This window comes from Capricornis sumatraensis, chromosome 21, assembly GCF_032405125.1.
Source record: "Capricornis sumatraensis isolate serow.1 chromosome 21, serow.2, whole genome shotgun sequence".
Taxonomy (NCBI): Eukaryota; Metazoa; Chordata; class Mammalia; order Artiodactyla; family Bovidae; genus Capricornis; species Capricornis sumatraensis.
In genome coordinates, this window is record NC_091089.1 from 45,842,236 (window position 1) to 45,860,579 (window position 18,344).

An 18,344-nucleotide genomic window follows, 5' to 3' on the forward strand; every position below is an offset into this window, starting at 1 on the left:
CATGGCAACCTACTCCAATATTCTTGCCTGGAGAATCCCATGGACAGAGCAGCCTGGTGGGCTATAGTCCATGGGGTTGCAAGGAGTTGGACACAACTGAGGCAAATTAGCACACAGGCATGCATGTAGGTAATAGGAACGCTGAAATCAGTGACTATTTAAGAGCTGAGCATCTCAGCTGCATCCTCTTAATCACCCCTCTTAATGGCTCTCTGAACAATTAGGTACTATTACTCCTATTTCACAGATGAATAAATAGGAAGAACTTTTCAACAACACATACACACACACACATAATTGTGCTAAAAATATATAAAACTAACCATCTTCATCTGCTTGGTTCTGTGACATGAAGTATAATTCATGCTGTCATGCAACCACCACCATCTCCAGAACTTTTCATCTTCCCAACATTATACATGCTTTACCCTTGATGAACATCACCAGTCTTTCGGTCTTTCAAAGATTCAAATGGTTCCACTTTTGTCAGGCCCACCTTTAACATTCCTGCAGCCAAATGTGACCAGCTTTTTCCTCTAGGTGGAGAGTAATTAATACTGGTGCTTCCAACTTGTCTTCATCTTTCCTTTTTTTTTGTTGTACTTTACTGAGATATACTTGGATTTCCCTGGTGGCTCAGATGGTAAAGCATCTGCCTACAATGCAGGAGGCCTGGTTTGATCCCTGGGTCAGGAAGATCCCCTGGAAAAGGAAATGGCAACCCAGTCCAGTAATCTTGCCTGGAGAATCCCACGGATGGAGGAGCCTGGTGGGCTACAGTCCATGGGGTCACAAAGATATACTTGACAAAATGATAAGATTTTAAAGTGTATGCTGTGATTATCTGATTATGTATTGGCTCCCCGGTAGTGCTAAAGGCAAAGTATCTGCCTGCCAACGCAGGAGACAGAAGAGATGTGGGTTCAATGCCTGGGATGGGAAGATCCCCTGAAGGAGGAAATAGCAACCCCCTCCAGTATTCCTGCCTAGACAACTTCATGGACAGGGGAGCCTGATGGGCTACAGTCCATGGGGTTGAAAAAGAGCTGGACACGACTGAGGGACTGAGCACAAAGTGTACACTGTGATTATCTGATATGTATGTGTGCTGAGGTCTTTACTTCCTATTGCTCTGAAGCGAGTGCATGCTGGATGCCAGCCCCAAGGCTGGGCTTGGCTGCCCACTGTGACATGGTGCCACCACCCTCCTCTGAGGCAGAGAACACATTTCCCAGGACCTTCTTCCCTGGGGAGTTCTGGTTTAGAGGCTGCAAAAGAGAAACATGCACCAAGCTCTGCTGTCTCAGCTTCCTTCCTGTGCACTAGACGGTCAGAAGTCCCGGGCCACATGCTGTCATGTCTCCTTGGTTTCCTGACTCTCTGCCCACATCCCATCCGGTGGAGGGGTTTTCATGTCCATGCCATTTGTGGGATGCTACAGCATGTCAGACAGGCTGAAAATATTAGGAAAAGCCCCATCCAAGGAGCCACCAGTTACATTACATTCTTGACTTAATGAAGACAAACGTTTATCACAAGCAGGTGACCACACAAGACAGTGGTTGATAAAGCTTATTTCAGAGCAGCTTCCCTGGGCCTCCAGACATCTCAGAGGGATGGAGACCATGGGGTGGGGTCTCACCAGACCTGGGAAATTTGATCCTTGCCTTGACTCGGCCCTTTCCAAACCGGGGCTCGCATGGACAGTCTGTGAGAATATATGCTGGCAATCAACACCCTGCACTTTAACCCAACACCTTCAAATGTTGGACTCTTTGTGTCTCGGAGCCAAGCTTCCAGTAAGGCCACATCCTTATCCAAGGAGTGCAGCAGAGCAAGGACCCCAAGTTGCTGTACAATGTCTCTGCTTTCCCAAAGCCGTTTCTTCACATCTAAGCAGGTCCCTGTTCACTTCCACCATAGTGTTCACCACTAGCCTTAACCGCATGGTTATTTCCTTATTTACATGTGTATTGTTGACCTTCCCACAAGACTGCAGTAGACCAAACCATGGTCCTCTTGTCACTGAGCCTGGATAGTACAGCACCTGGCACATAAGTGTTCAATAAACATTCACCTAACAGATGAATGAGTAAGGGAGATTCCACTAATTCCAAATGTTCCAGCTGCAACTTGGGTGCCCATGAAGGAAGACAGGGAGTCATACCTAAAGCACAAGCAAGAAAATAAAAAACCAACAAGCAGGACATCAAACTAAAAGACTTCTGCATAGCCAAAAAGAAAAAAAACATCAACAGAGTAAGAAGATGATCTACTGAATAGGAGAATATATTTGTAAGTCATGTACCTGATAAAGGGCTGGTCTCCAAAATATACAACTCAGCAGCAAAAGTACAAATCCAGTGAAAGGGTAAAGGACTTAACAAAAACAGACATTCTCTAAGAGGACATACAGATGGCCAACAGGTATACGGAATAATGTTCAACATCACTAGTCATCAGGGAAATACAAATTGAAGCCATAATGCGATACCACCAATACCTGTCAGTGTTGTTATCAAAAAGACAAGTGATGGTGAGGATGAGGTGAAATTGGAGCCCTCATGTACTGCTGGGGAATGCACAATGGAACAGCTGCAGCAGCAAACAGCACAGAGGTTCCTCAAGAAATTAAAAATATGACCACCACACAACGCAGCAATCCAACTTCTGAGTATCAATCCAACAGAGCTGAAATCAGGATCTCCTAGACATATGAGCACGCCCACATTCACTGGAGCACTATTTGTAACAGTCGATATATAGCTACAACCACTGACAGATGAATGGATTTAAAAAGCGTTGTCCATCCATACAATGAAGCAAATACTGCTCAGCCTTAAAAACCATAAATGAGCCTTGAGAGAATTATGCTAAGTGAAACAACCTAGTCACAGAAAGCCAAGTAGTAGATTTTCCTCCTACATAGAAGTATTTAAAATAGTCTAATCATAGAGTCAAACACTGGAATGGTGGTTGCCAGGGACTGGTGGTTGGGAGGGATAGGGAGATTAATTTCAACAGGTCTGAAGTTCCAGGAGGAGGAGGAGTCAGGCAGGAGGACTGAGAAAACCCAGAGAGAAGTCCTACTGACTCTAAGGAGAAGCTTCAAAGGAGGTGATTCTGCCCTCAAGAAGTCAAACAAGGGAAGAACCAAATAGAGACCACTGTGTTTGGTAGAGCATAAGCGAAGATGACCTCTATGAGACATTTTTGGAGAGACACCAGAGAAAGCCACGTACTGCTTGGGGAGAGTACGGGAAGTCAGAAAACAGAGGCACCAAGTGCAGAGAATGTGTTCAAGATCTGTTGACACACTGAAGGAACGTCTTGATGCACTTCGTGGCCTAACAAACTTTCCATGTATTCTTCAGGAAAGATTTAGTAGGGATTGGTAATGTCTGCTTACTCCTTATCAAAACTCGCTGGACAACAAAGCAAAAAGGAAAAGGAAAAGTCATTAAATTTGTGAAAGATGATACCAATTATTCAATGAACGGTGTTACAAAACTTTCACAGTGGCAAAACAATAGTGAGTTGTCACACGTTAAAGTGATGCTCACCTGATGCAGAGGAGGGAACCTCACCAGGAGCCTGACGACGAGTAGATTCTGAGCCCAAACCCACCACACAGTTGGGAGATCAGACGGTCAGAAGGCCAGAAACCCCTGGGGAAGGAGCCTTTGGTCTCTTTACCACAGGACGTGTTGGGGAAAGCACAGCCTTCAACATGAGACTAACACTGTGATTCAGAAACTGCACTTAAGTGCTATGCTTAGTGAACACTGATTTAATACCATCATCCATATTAATGCTTTTCCAATTAACAAAAGGGATATTGTTGCATCACCTAACCTATATTGATAGCCTGTGTGTGTTAGTCGCTCAGTTGTGCCCGACTCTTCAGCAACCCCATGGACTGTAGCCCACCAGGCTCCTCTGTCCATGGAATTTTCTAAACAAAAATACTGGAGTGGGTTGCCGTTCCCTTCTCCAGGGGATCTTCCTAACCCAGGAATCAAACCCGGGTCTCCTGCATTGGCAGGCAGACTCTTTTTACCATTGAGCCACCAGGAAAGCCCACTGATAGGCTACTGATGGCTAACTAAATAAAAATCTCAAAGAAGCAAGGGACCAATGTTTTGAACCAATTTCACTGTAAATGTCGACTGCCAGATATAAAAACCTGAGAGCAGACCCTTAAGAGAACATTCATTATGTGAAGCAGAACTGTCCTAAGATAATGCACACAAACCAACATCGTCTATTTAATAAAAATATTTAATGCTGCCAAAAGGTATAAAAATACAGTAGGAATGGCAGTACAATACAAAGTAGTCTCTCCTAATTTATTTCTTTTACATCTTTCTACATTTCACACGCGCGTTAGAAAACTTAACAATGCGCTGAATTAGAGGCTTTTGAACAGTCTTCCGCTGGTGGCGCTCTTCGCTCCCTGGATGTAAGGTTTACTTTGTAAACAGACACATGTGAGGCAATCTACAGGCTTATCAAGCCTCACTGAGATTCCGGAGTGGGCTTCAGGTCTTGTTTTGCACATCAATGGTTCAAAATTTATAGCTGCAGAATATTCTCAAGGCATGAATATTTAGGTGTCTGTCAATCTTGGCCTAAAACATAAAATAAGAAGTCATCTATTCAATTCGTATTTACCAAACACACAGACATACATAGACACCCACAGACATAAAAGGACTAACAATGAACTAAAAAGGTAAAAAAAAAACAACAAAAAAAAAACATTCCAACACATCACACTCAACCACACTGAATGCTTCACTGTTATCTTGGTAAAGCTGCTTATGTGTTTGCTCTTCAAATAGAACTGGTGGTGTGAGGCAGACTTATGTTAAAGCACCATAACTCAAGTCTTTTACAAGAATCACTAACTATAAATTTTGTAGGTCATCCTGTATTACTCAAGAAATGACCTCCAAGTGAGCAATACTGACGGACAGACAGGTTAAAAAAAAAATGTACCCACAACAGTTCAGCAAGATTATATGGTATGTGCTAGACTTACCAATACTTTGGAATTCAATGCAAAAGTCTAATCCAATTTGGACCTCCAATGTGTCATACTGCTAAAAATATTAATGAATGTAACATCTGAACATAAAGTTGGCTTATATCTTTAACTCATGGACTGTGAGCAGCGTGCATTTTGTCCTGAAGGATAACACTAATGATCACAGCAATGCAGAACTGAAGTGACATGATTTAAGTATTAAAAGAAAACACAGACATGAAATAATTGATAGATTTATTGTATTTTAATGCCAAAAAGTAAAGATAAATGAGAGTTTCAACAAGCGATAGAGATGAAATAACTAGTTTAAGGGCAGCTGAGATTTTAATGTTATTTCACAATATTTGCAAACAGCTGAATTTCTGAGGTGGTAACTGGTTTTTCCCAACTTCCTCTGCTATGACCAAAAAAAAAAAACACAACAGCCCAGATCTCAATACCTGTTATTATTGTGTCCCCACGTATATAAACAGAAGATATAAACTGCACCCACACTTTTATCCAAAACGTTCCATCAAAACCCCCAACACTGCGAGTTGGCTTCTTCCTGAGTGCTGGCTCTTTGGTGTCAGGTTTCCAGCACCGACACAGAAATGTCCAGACACCAAGGGAACATTCTTGTTAGATGCCTGTGGGCACAGAAACACAACGGGTGCTTCCTGCGGGGAAGCGAAACAAAACCAAACCCTGAACCAAAGTGGCTGACGTAAGAAATGAAGCTCCTGATCAACCCTGACTATTGCAAATATGAAGTGTTCCCCACACCTTCAGAAGCCCCCTCATGAAAACAAAAGAACAAAGCTCATGAGTCAGAGTGAATGGAACCATGGTTTGAGTCACAGAGTAGTCTGATTTCCAGGATTCCTCTGGATCAGCAGTAGTTCAAACTATTCCACAAAGTTTTTTGGAGGGAAAAACTTTTGTTTCACTTGAACCATAAAAAGAGGGTTATTTCAGGTTTTAACGGGCACAAGTAGCTGTCTAATGTTCTATGTAAATATTCCATAAATACAGGCCCAGTGAGACATAATGGGAAAGTATGAGATCCGGAGTCACTGGGATTCTACAGATGGGAGTCCATGTCTCAGCTCTGACATGAACTAGATGTACAGCTGCAGGCAAGTTGCTGGTTCTCTGACTCAGGGTGTATGTGTGTGTGTTTAGGAGAGGTGGAGTGTGTGCGTGTGTTTAGGAGAGGTGGAGTGTGTGTGTATGTAGGGGAGGTGTATTTAAACCAACTGACACAACTAGCAGTGCATTAAAGACACACTCCACTAGATGAACGACTCTGTAGAACAACTTAAGGCCGACAGGGGCCAGCTCCACACCTAAAGGAACAATGTCAAATGCACCCAAAGTAGTTCCAGCCACCAGATGCTCACACTTACGTTTCACTAAAAAGAGTCACACACACTTTTCTGGGGTGAGCAAGGCACTCACTGCCTTACAGACAAGATTAGCTTGCCCAGTTTCCCTCTCCTGAATTCACCAAACTCGAAATAACTTCAGGTTTTTTATAGCAGTAATTTGTCATCATATGTCTAAAAATTCTATACCAAATGAAAGCAACAGTAAAGAATTGATGTTTTTCTTTGGGGGAAAAAAAACGGTCTCCATAAAGATAAAAACTCCCAGCCACTCTCCTTACAGTTCCCCAAACATAGTATGTGGTGGAAAACCAGAAAGTATTAGATTCTGCAAGTGATATCTGCCCTGAGTCCTGTAAGTCCTGTATTCCACTCTAAATTACAAAACCAAAACAGAAAGAGTTCCAATGATTGAACTGTTCATTCTCCCACTGGACCGCACAGAGCTTGTGAGGGCGCTGGAGAATGTCCATGGTCAGGCTGTTCCTGATAAAGCCTCTGGCTGAGTCATCGCTCACCCAGGCATCCTCCGTGATGGGACGGCACGTACACACCCAAGAGCACAGAGGACGCCCAGCCTTTCTGACTCGTCTGCTGCTGCAGGGGCTGTAGTGCCGCTGGCCCAGAAACAGGGCTCTGAAGATAGATGTGAGGGAGAGCAGCCTCAAATTCAAACTAGTGAACTCGGGGAAAGCTCCAGAATACATCATCCAGGGAAGACAAGACCTGTATTTTCAGCGAGCCAGGAGGACTGCATTTTATTATGTGAAAAAATACTACATTTCTGTTTTTCAAAAACTGTGTTTAGAAGATGCTGCATTCCATCATCTAAACAAGTCAAAGCCAAACGAGAGCTTCCTGATGTGAGAGATGTAAACAGCTGTGACGTGGGGACGGGGGCCCAGACTCACTGCTCCTGTCCACGCCCATGCTTCCTATCCACTGACAGCCCTGCTCAGACCTGCCAGAATCAGAAACCAGTCAGCACTGACAGATAGTGTGACTCCTACACTCTTGCCTGGAAGGAAAAGTGGATGACATGCACAGCGGCATTCGACTTACAGTGAGCTACATTTACAAAGTGTCTGTAAGACTGTGTCTGAACGTAAAAATCAAGGCAGCAAGATCCTGAAACCTGTACAGGGTATTTTCCTGGTGGTCCAGTGGTTAAGACTGTGAACTTCCAACACAGGGGGCACAGGTTTAATCCCTGGTTGGGGAACTAAAATCCCACATAACAAAAATTAATAAATAAAAATTTAAAAAATAAATAAATTAAAAATCCTGTATAATAACCAGGTAGGCACTTCAGAAGTGCATTCCCTAGAGTATACAATGGTCAATACAAGATTTCCAGTCATCAGGTCTGGCCTGTGTTGGCTCACAAAGAATCCAGTCCGAGACATTCTTCTAAGAGAGAAGCGACTTGCAGAAGTTACACCTTTCTCTGAGAATTTAATTCTAAACACACAGGACTCTTCAGCACCAGGACCAGGAGAGACGGTGGAAAAGTCAAATCTCAGGTGACTCTGGCTCAGTGACCCGAACACTGGAAGTCAACAGAGAACACTCCAAAACACAGAGCCCAGAGCAGCGGAAACCACCACTAAGTGGGAACAACCGTCACTGCCAAGAACCCTGCAAGCAAAGGTGGAACTGATGAAAGCAGAAGGATGGCTCTGTGTCAGAAACTGCTTCTTAAACTAATAGGTGTTTTTTGATTCAAACCATAAATTCTAGTTTATGTGAAACAAAGGGGACATGCAGAAGTGTACATAAAATTAATAATTTGGGTCACAATTCCTTCCTCTGACACACCTGTTAGGCAGAGCTATATTAAAAAAAAAAATCACTTCACTTCTTTTCTCTTTTTTTGTTCATTTCTTGGTAGAAATAACAATACATAATGAAATAGACCAAAAAGACCAAAGAGAAAAAAGGACAAACACAAAATCATTCTCTAAACACAAGAAACGGTCTGTGTCACCACAGTCCTCTCTGCACTTTCACATTAAGATACATATGGACCCACTAAATATGGAGAATTGGGTTTTTAGATATTCCACACATGCAATCATAGATAAAAACCAGCAGGAGGATGAAATTAAGTGCTCGTATGAACGTGGACACAAGGTCGGAGCCCATGGTGCAACCGGAGAAGATGGCTCTGAATCAGGGCTGCCTGCTTATGAGCAGAAACAGACACGAACACAAAATGAACCAAGTATTAATGCAAATATTCTTTCTTAAAAACAATAAAGCTTCTGGCTTTTTTTATTAAGAAAATACCACCTCAGCAAAGTCAAACACAGAACTGATGTTCAGCATCTGTTCTAATTAGGAAACACCATGGAGACCACATCCCCAGTGGCTGTTACCTGAGGCCAGGACCCCGCCTGCCCACCCTCCCTCAACCAGACACCTCCTTTAATAAAGTTCAGGCACCTTGCCACCCTTTTGTAGCAAATGGTAAAAAAAAAACCATGACCCCTGGTAAAAACCGATGTGCTCGCCTCAAGCATCTGCCGAGAGGAGGAAGACGACTAACCTATGCAGAAGTTGATTAACAAGGGTCTGCTGCCCTGGATGTGACTTGAAGAATACATTAGGACACACAGCTCCAGAAGGACAGAAAGCAGACAGACAGCAAAGCTGAAGCACTGAACCCCAAGAGCAGTTGCCCTCCCCTGCCTGGGAACAAGGGCATCATTACCAGCTTGTGTTTCTCGTAAAGTCTTTTTACTTCACTTTTACTGAAAGCAAGGCTACCTGCGGTTGGAATTGAACAGGTCTAGACTGAACTGACCTGTATTTGACTTGCATAGTAATTACTGTATTTTAGCAAAGAAAAACCAAGGCAAATTGGAAAGAAAGATTTTAAACCAATAATGACCTAAAATGTAAGGACCTTGGTGCCTGAATACAGGTGTCAAGTAGGCAGACACAGAAATGTCCCTCTTACCTCCTTCAGTGTAAAGCTAACAGGATGCAGTGGTGCTGAGTGGGGCGTGCTCCAGACACAGCTGTCCTCCACACAGAGCACCACATGTGTCCTGCTCTCACAGTCTTAGAAGGCTATTCAAACCCACTCAAAAGTCTATCTATACTGACATTTTTCAAACTGTGTTTAAATGGTAAGTGCTCTCTGAAAATAATTCAGCCTGGTACAGCAATCTTACCCTGTAAAGTGGATAAAGCAGAGACGCCTGGCTGGAAGTTCAGCGTCCCCCCTATCCCTTCCTGGTAACCCCTTAGATATCCCACCAGCATAGTTTGAAACCACCAAAATAATGTGATTTCATTATTTCAGCAACTAAATTTATAACACCTAAAGTTTAAATAAAACAAGTTAAAACACTAGAACTCAAATGAGCATTTAAATTCATTAAACAATAGGCTTTAAAAATACTCATTAAGAAGTTAAAGGGACAGTATAAAGTTTGAACATCATTATACTATTTATTGAAGTAGAAAGAACTTGAAAAATTTTTTTACTGCAAAACTTCAGTCAAATAAATGGAAATCATGGATAATAAAATGCTGTTCCTTATTTTGATTTCCTAAATCATGATTTACCCCAATTATAACTTAGGGTAATTACACTGAAATTTTCCTGAAAGATAAACAGTATTAATAATGGGCTTTACAGAAACCAGTTTCTTTACAAAGTCTTGACCAACTGTTACCTGACTACGCCAGTAAGGAGAACCTTCCTTCAAAGATATTTTTAGAGAAAATTTTTGTTTCTTTGTTTGTTTTTCTTTTTAAAATTGGGAAGACTGTAAAACATAAAAGAAATGCAAATATATAGTAAAAATTACTTATTCAGAGCTCTACCTGCTCATATCAAACTTCTCTTTAAGAAAACGTATCCAGTACAATTGAATCAACATACAATTTATCATTATTTTTATGGTAACAGATTTTTTCAAATTGAGCTTTTAAAAAGTACATTTAACTACAAAAGTAAGATTAAATAGGTACTTATAAAATATATTTACCCTGAAATGGTTAAGAATATAAAATGTTGATGCCCATGTCAACAGTACATTATACATTACACGCATTACTTTAAGGTCATTTTCTCTCCAATAATAATGTCGATAAAACCACAATATTTATTGCTTATATCAAGTGCAGGTTAAAATCCAGACAGCCTCCAAAAATGAACCCTTATGGTAAAGGATTTCTCAGTCTGGTCAGGTGAAATATTACACTTAGCATGTATGAACACAGTGGAAAATGTACCAGTTCTTAAGAAGCATTCAAGTCTTTACTTAGGGGGTGGGTAGTGTGGGCAGTGCCCTGGGGTGCTGTGGGGACCAGACACCACACTTCTCTGTGGGTGTCGAGTCACGCGCACCGTCTAGGTGAGGAGTCTGTGGCAGACCAACTCTGTGACTCACGCAACACTGTCAGCTGCTAAGGCCGAAGCTTGCGGGGCAGAATTAGTTACTTATAGGGCATTCTGCTGAAGAAACAGTGTCCAGCCAACAAAAGCGCCAACCAGAATGACTGACACAAACCCCATCTTAGTGAGAATAGGTTGCCAATATAACCACCTTTTCCTCTTGCGCTCGGTCTCGCTCAGCCTCTGCTTCATCTGCTGCACCTTCTGGGCGGTGCTGGCCTTCCTGTCCTCCCGGAGGCGCTTGCGCAGAGCACTGTGAACAGACAGAGTATCAGCAGGCGGGCTCAGCTGCAGGCAGGGACTCAGCCCACATCCCCCCACCCCTCAACTCCTTAAGACACTGCAAGAAAGGGAAAGGCCTCAATGCTCAGAATGGTCCACAGATACACTCGGATTGTTCAACAACAATTGCCAGTTCAACTCTGTGCTAATAAATATACTTTTAGTGTGATGTGAAAAGAACCACGGTGTCAGTGTTCTATCCTTCTTTGCTAACCAGTCAGCAATACCGGGAAGACAGAGGGTCCCTTCAGCATCCGGTCCCCTCTGGAGTTTACATCTGATTTTCCACAAAAACCCCTAAAGTTAACATTTTCTTGAATGTTCCGCTGTGTGGTGCCTATTGTCATCTGCCCACACCCTTTTCTAGCTCCCATTTTCCTGTTCAATACAGAATTTTTGTTTCAATGGAAGCTATCTGACTCCCAACATCACAGTCCTGGAACAAGGCAAAGAACAGTTGATGGCAACATGTACTTTACTATTTTTCCCCCTTAAGAAGAAAATCTCAAAAGCCCAAGATGAGAGCCACCATGAAGAAGGCAGCAGTAGCAGACGCTGTTACTTTTAAAAATCAACAAGAGACACATTTTCACAGTATACAAGTAGAATCACAGAGCTGAAGGAAGAAACAGAAAAAGGAAACAGTTCTAAAACTTAGAGATGCTTGTAAAGACATCATGCTTGTAGATGAAGACTGCTTAATGATGTGAGACTGGCAATCTTCCCATCAGGCACTCTTGAGGAAAAACATGAGAAACGCTGCAAGAAGCAAAAAAAACTTTGCATGAAGAAACTGACACCTTAGAATGCAAAGTGGAATCAATTCAGCAGGTGTGAGCAGATCTGAGAGTTCAGTTATATGCAAAGTCTGGGAGCAACACAAGCCCTGAAGCTGATGAAAGCTAACCATTTTATAATACTTTAAAAATGTGTTTTTAATAAGCTTGAGTAGTGTTTAAAATAATTTCCCTTCTTCAAATGATATGGAAAGCAAAACTTAAATTTTTTTTTCACTTACTTAATGGAAACTCATGGAAATTTAAGAGGATGAGATGGTTGGATGGCATCACCAACTCGATGGACATGAGTCTGAGCAAGCTCTGGGAGTTAGTGATGGACAGGGAAGCCCAGCGTGCCGCAGTCCATAAGGTTGCAAAGAGCTGGACAAGACTAAACGACTGAAGTGAACGGGATGGAAACTTGCCTATTTAACATATACTTTTAACAGAAGAGTACTTATCTAAATATTTTGCATAACAATTACATCAAGTGTAAGGGCTATTAAAATTAGTTACAAAAAAACTAAATCCCACAAACCGCATCTCCCTTCAGGTACTGCTGTATTACAGCGGAAGGCTAACCAGCCTCCCTGCCTTCAGAGTCAGGCTGCCTATGCCACAGCAATCGCTGTCAGGCATAGCCCTGACTTGCTGCTTGGTTAAGAGTCCTGAATGCCTCTTCAGTGTCTACTATATCAGCAGCCAGCTTTCTTCTTGCCTCAAGTGTTTAACCTAAGTCTAATAATGAGGAACAGTCAGAGGGATCCAGATCATGGGGTGTCCTAGAAGGCAACTCATCTAAAAGCTGCAAACAATATCAAGCAGGGAGTGAACAGAAGGTGGTGGATGGTCCCAGGTGAGGAGCCTGAAGAACCACTCATACGCTGCATGATCCTGGACAAGATCATGAATTACTTTTTTAAATAGCTAAACAGACCAGGATCATAAAAATGTTCCAAAATTACATTACGGTGACCGCTACGTAACTCTGTAAATATGCTCAACACACTGAACTGTATGCTCTAAATCTGTCAACTTCATATGTATAGTATCTCAGTACAGCTATTTTCTCTAAAGCTATAAGGTGGGTTTTCGATAATTAGAGAACTTTAAATATAGTCTACATATTAGATTATTTTATTAATGTTAAATTATTCTTGGGGATAAGGGCACCTTCAGCCACTGATGGTGGGAAGGCAAAGTGATGCAGTCATTTGGAAAAGTGGCTTAAAAATGATCCCCATGTAGTGAACCACGTGTGATCCAGCAGCCCCACTCCTAGTTAACAAAGGAGATGAGAGCACGCATGCTCACAAAGACTCTCCAGTGTTTGCCTACCGTGTATGGCTTTGGTCCCGCACAAGTAGCTTTTCTGCTGTTCTCCAAGTCTGTTTCCTTCTAAACTAAGAACACACTTCTCTTCGCTTCTCTCAGCCCCTGGAGTCCTTCTATTCTTATCTTATAGCACTTCATTTACAGTAAATCACTTATGATGCTGGTCTGGGTTCTTGTTTTGTCCTCCAAGTGTATTAGCAACTTGGGACTATGTTTTGCCCATCTCCGTGTGCCTTGTAGTCTTCCTTCCACTTTCCCTTATCACAGACGCAGGTAGCTCTGCCTGAATGATCTCCACCTGAGTATTTCTTACAATGATGTGCAAAAACTATTACTCAAAATTCACTCTCTGGACTGAAAATTCATATAACAAGTATGTATGTACCTGCCAGTTAAAAAAAAAAAAATTACCTTGTAATCAAGAACAGGCAAAGCACATATAAAATATATAAAAGGATACAGAGCTCACAGTATTATTTCCTGACTTAAAAGCATTAAATCTGAGGTAGAAGAAAACACAAACACCTCTATTCTTTAACTTGTGACTAAACCACTGACATCACATATAAGGAGCAGCACAGCTAAGTCAGAACAAACTCTGCAGTGCAACATGTAACTGCCATGCATCACAATTCCTTAGGTCTTGGGGAAACACAGAAATGAAGTTATAATGTAAGGAAACCTTAATGGTTTTCACAGCATATCCCAAGATCCCAAAGTAACAAATATGACTACAATGTAAAATCTCCCACAAGAAAAAGCATGTTTGACAAAAAGAAAAAAAAAAAATCACTCAGATACTGAAGAGAGGAAGAAAAAATGTTCCTTCACTTTTCTAAGAAACTCACAACTCAGGATATCAACTTCATACAGTGTGAGATTTCTGGAACCCTAGAAGTATAATTTTTCGAATTTAAAAACTTGAATAGTTTACACATTCATATGCACTCAAAACTCTAAAAGTATAGGGCATTTTATGTGATTTTTTAGAAAGACTTTTTTCCTTCAATAACAAATTTAAATTGAAATATTCATTTAACTATTTCATAAAGGTATTAATGGGATTCTCAGGTGGCTCAGTGGTAAAGAATCCACCTGCCAATGCAGGAGGCACAGGAGACACTGGTTCAATTTTTGGGTCAGGAAGATCCCCTGGAGGAGGAAATGGCAACCCAGTCCAGTATTCCTGCCTAGGACAGAGGTCCTGCCAGGCGTGGAGAGAGGAGCCTGGCGGGCTACAGTCTATGGGGTCATTAAGAGTTGGACAAGACTTAGCAACTGAGCACTTATACCCTCAGTGGTATTAAAGAAATATTATCACTTACACTGTATAACAGAAGCATGAACACTGCGTAACTACACAAACAGCAGGTATTACTGCTTGTTTTCTGTGCCACACTACACACCTTAGCATCCACTTATATTAACTTTTACACTCTAATACCGTGCTAAAGCCATATTGTGTCAAGCCATTTTCCAACAGGCTTCTGTCTATAAACTGTCTTCTTTGAGATCAATGATGTCATCATATACTATTTAAATGCCCTGCAATAATAAATTGTTACATTAAGTCAATAAACAAAGGATCTATATTAATTAATATCCACGAACTTATTAAAATAAGAGTCTCATCTTTGCAAGCACATTGCTGCAGTAACCTTACCTCTCACTGCTCTCCTCCAGAGCTTCCTGCGTTTTAGAGGACAGACCTGAGTATCTGTCTCCTGTCAGTTTTTCCTCTTCTAGGCCTATCCTGTTCCCATTGTATTTTTCAGTCATTATTTTGGTTGGCGAATGATCAAAAACAGGACATACGTCTTCCTTAGAAAGTTCTTTCCAACGTTTCTACATAGGGAAGATAAATGAGAAACAAATGAAAACGCTAGAGTTTTGATTTTCCTTAAATAAAATTTATGAAATGTAATTATATAGTGAAGAGAACCCTGTGATGCTAACATATGAATGAAAGGGGAAAACGTGTTTTGTCAAATCACTTCTAGCTATGTCTACTTGAAGTTGAATTTAATAATAATAATAAAGCATTTAATTCTGATGCACATCAGTATGTAGTTGAACACAACCACCTTAATAAAACACAGTGACTTTAGCCCATTTGAGACAAACTACACTAGGACCTCAGGTTAAGATCTTCAAAGTCTGACTGTACTGTCCCCAGTGCAGAGGCACCTGTTGCAAGAAGAGTGACCAAGATGGCCCATGAATGTGACCCATGTCCTCCGGCTCGTTGCCACTGTCCAGTCTAGAGAGAACCAGCAAGTCCTTCCGGTGCCAGAGGACTCCAAAGACTGTGCCCACCACAGGCACCAGCAGCTGGCCTGACCCAGGGCGGGAAGGTCCTCAGCAGCCGGAATGTGGGGTGGCAGGACTCAGACCACAATGAAGAGCCATCCACCTTCCTCCTCTGAGGCAGGAAGACCCAGGCTCTCCAAGTCCTCCAAGGGCTAGAACACGTTCACCCAGCTCCCGGACATCCGTGGAGGAGCAGAGGCACGGCTGGGACAGCCAGCAGCTTCCATGACCTCTAACTCTGACTCCGGCACAGACCTGAGAGGCCCTCTTTGGAGATCTAGCCTGCAAGTGTGGAGTCTCAGATCTAATAATGAGTAAGGTTCCCTGCAACTACTGTCTGAGAATTTAAAGGATTCTGACAGAGAAGGAATACTGCACAACTCACATTCTTCTGGGACTGACAGAAGAATAGTCATTCTCTGAAGTTACTGTGGTACAAAATGGCATTACTTAAACAATGCCTGTAATGTTTAGATTTAAAAATTTCAGGAAATTCACCGACACACCGATAAACTAATTTCCAGCTTGTCTCATTACATAACAAAGGAATTTAAAAGGTATTTTGTTACACTCCACCTCCCCTGACACAGCTCTTCTATGAAGCTGCATAGTGTGTGAACGGATCTCCTTTTGTTCTATGAAGTTGACTCACAAAAGACTCAGAAAGTACAACTCTGTAAATTGTTGTGTTTGGAGGGCAGTTAGCACAACAGCATGGCTGGAGGAAGGGGAGCCTGGAAAGCGTGGCCAGACAGGTGAGGCCAGGAAGGAGGTGGACCTCAGGGAAAGACAACCTTGACATGAGGCACCTGGGGTGGGTCTGCGCTCTCCCGAAAGGGACCTGCAGTGTCTCCATCACATCCAGAAAGACTATCTCATCAAGAGCTGAGAACATAACAACACGCAAAAGTAAGATGTTTTCACCTGAGGTAACTGTGTCAATTTTGTTCTTTCCCATTAAAAATTTTTTTCTCTATCCAAACAAGATTTTTTTATACTGGAGGAAATGCAGTGGAGAGACGGCTACTTCCTGAGCACTACCACACCCATGGTTGACCTAAGACTCCACCTACACTGGTCCCCTATCCTCACGAGACTCCTGGAGGAGGTGCGGCTCCTCCTGCTGATCCCTCCTGTCATACAGGGAGGTGGGCTGTGAGTGAACACCCTGCCCCAGGCTCCACAGCTGCAGAGCTGGGATGTGAACCCAGACAACCTGGGCTGACAGTGCCAGAAACCCTCAGGATGCTCTGCATCTTGGAAATAACCATCAGTGTCAGACACCAGAGAGTTTAAGTACCCAACAAAAATGTTAACTGTCTCCAGAATTATGCTGAGCAATTCTTCACTAAGATCTAGTTACTGCAACTTGGCCTCATACTTGGACAAAACTCAGCAATGTCAATAAGCAAGATGATGCCCAGAAACAAGACTCACTGGCCCACTTCCCAGAATCTACCAAGACTCAGCAGGGTACAGCGGTGGTGGTGGGTGGGGGCTGTCAATGCTAGTGAACTTCAAAGGAGGGGAAAAAAAGAGCAATATCTTTCTGCCACATCTCTGGACAGAACTGAGGATTCGCTAATAAAGATGTGAAACACCAGCAATGGTACTATGTTTATGACAACCTCAGGCCAAAAAGATGGAAGGTAAACAGAGTCCTTTTAAAGACAGCTAGAGCTCATCTCCTCTTTCCCGGTGGGCCCAGGCCACTGGAGATGGCAGTGCGTGAACACGCACTATGCGGTCATCACACACAGTTACTAGTTTCAGGTACAGTCATTTTAGGTGTAAATACTAACAGATTTCCTTTGTCCTGGCAGGTTCTAAATCATTTTATAGCCACATATATCAGAAATCTTCACAGGAAAACAAACACGAAACTATAGTCAACAATGGAAACACCACTCTCATCACATAAGCCCAGATTAAGACAGAAGGTGGAGACAGCTGCCTCCTTCAAGAAAAAGAACCAGAGATGAAGCTTACACAGTGCAGGTGCTACTGGACAGAAAGACAGTATCCCGCTTCCACTGCCAACAGCTCACACTAGAAAAGCTTCCCTCTTTCTTCTTACAAATACTCATTTCCCCCAAAATCAGAGGCAAAGAGGAGGAGGTAGATGCATGGAGAGAAAAAAAGAGCCCATAAATTTCCTATCACCCCCTTATGTGTCCAGGAGATGCTTGCGGGGCACAGGACACTCAGAGCCATGCACTCTGGGGTTTCCACACAACAAAGCAACTCTTGATCTTCGTAACAGGACAGTTTTATGATTTAAGATTTCAGGGAAATCTACTTCTCTGAGATTTCTGTTCTGTTCTAAGCTAAGGTTCTAGGATAGCACTGTCTAGTGAAATGTAATGTAAGCCACATATATATGTAACTTAAAAAGTATCTAATAGCCATGTTTTAAAAAAAGATGAACTTTAACATGTTTTATTTAACTTAATATATTAAAAATATTGTCATTTGGACACACAATATTTTTTAAATTACTGAGATCTTTTATACTCTTTCTCCCTGTATTTGTACACCTTAAATTTTAAGCGGAACTCGATTCAGACTGGCTACATCTCAACGCTAAACAGACACATGGCTACAGCATGAGACATCAGGGGTTCCAGAAGGAGAAAACAGTCTGAAAATAACGACATAAAATAAACAAGTCCACACACTGATACATAAATACTACTGATGCATGGACACACAGCCCTGGAAGCACACACACATGCACGCATTAGTAGTTACATGCTGCGGGGTGAGGGTGAGTTAGCGAGGACTTCTACTTTGTAAATGATGTACTTTCA

General features: G+C 42.2%; 1 protein-coding gene across 4 annotated transcripts in view; it reads right to left on the reverse strand.

The window, feature by feature from the left end:
• Positions 1–4,285: 4,285 nt before the first annotated feature.
• Positions 4,286–18,344, reverse strand: part of PTPN2 (protein tyrosine phosphatase non-receptor type 2) — a 65,938-nt gene continuing 51,879 nt past the window's right edge. Inside the window, exons 8-11 of one of the 4 annotated variants that reach the window (XM_068993587.1) lie at positions 14,888–15,069; positions 10,980–11,081; positions 10,104–10,196; positions 4,286–5,679 (exon numbers count right to left, since the gene is read on the reverse strand). In XM_068993587.1, coding sequence (XP_068849688.1) covers positions 10,145–10,196; positions 10,980–11,081; positions 14,888–15,069 — 336 coding nt within the window. In that variant the 3' untranslated portion in view covers positions 4,286–5,679; positions 10,104–10,144. The other 3 variants (XM_068993585.1, XM_068993588.1, XM_068993584.1) reach the window with 3 other exon arrangements.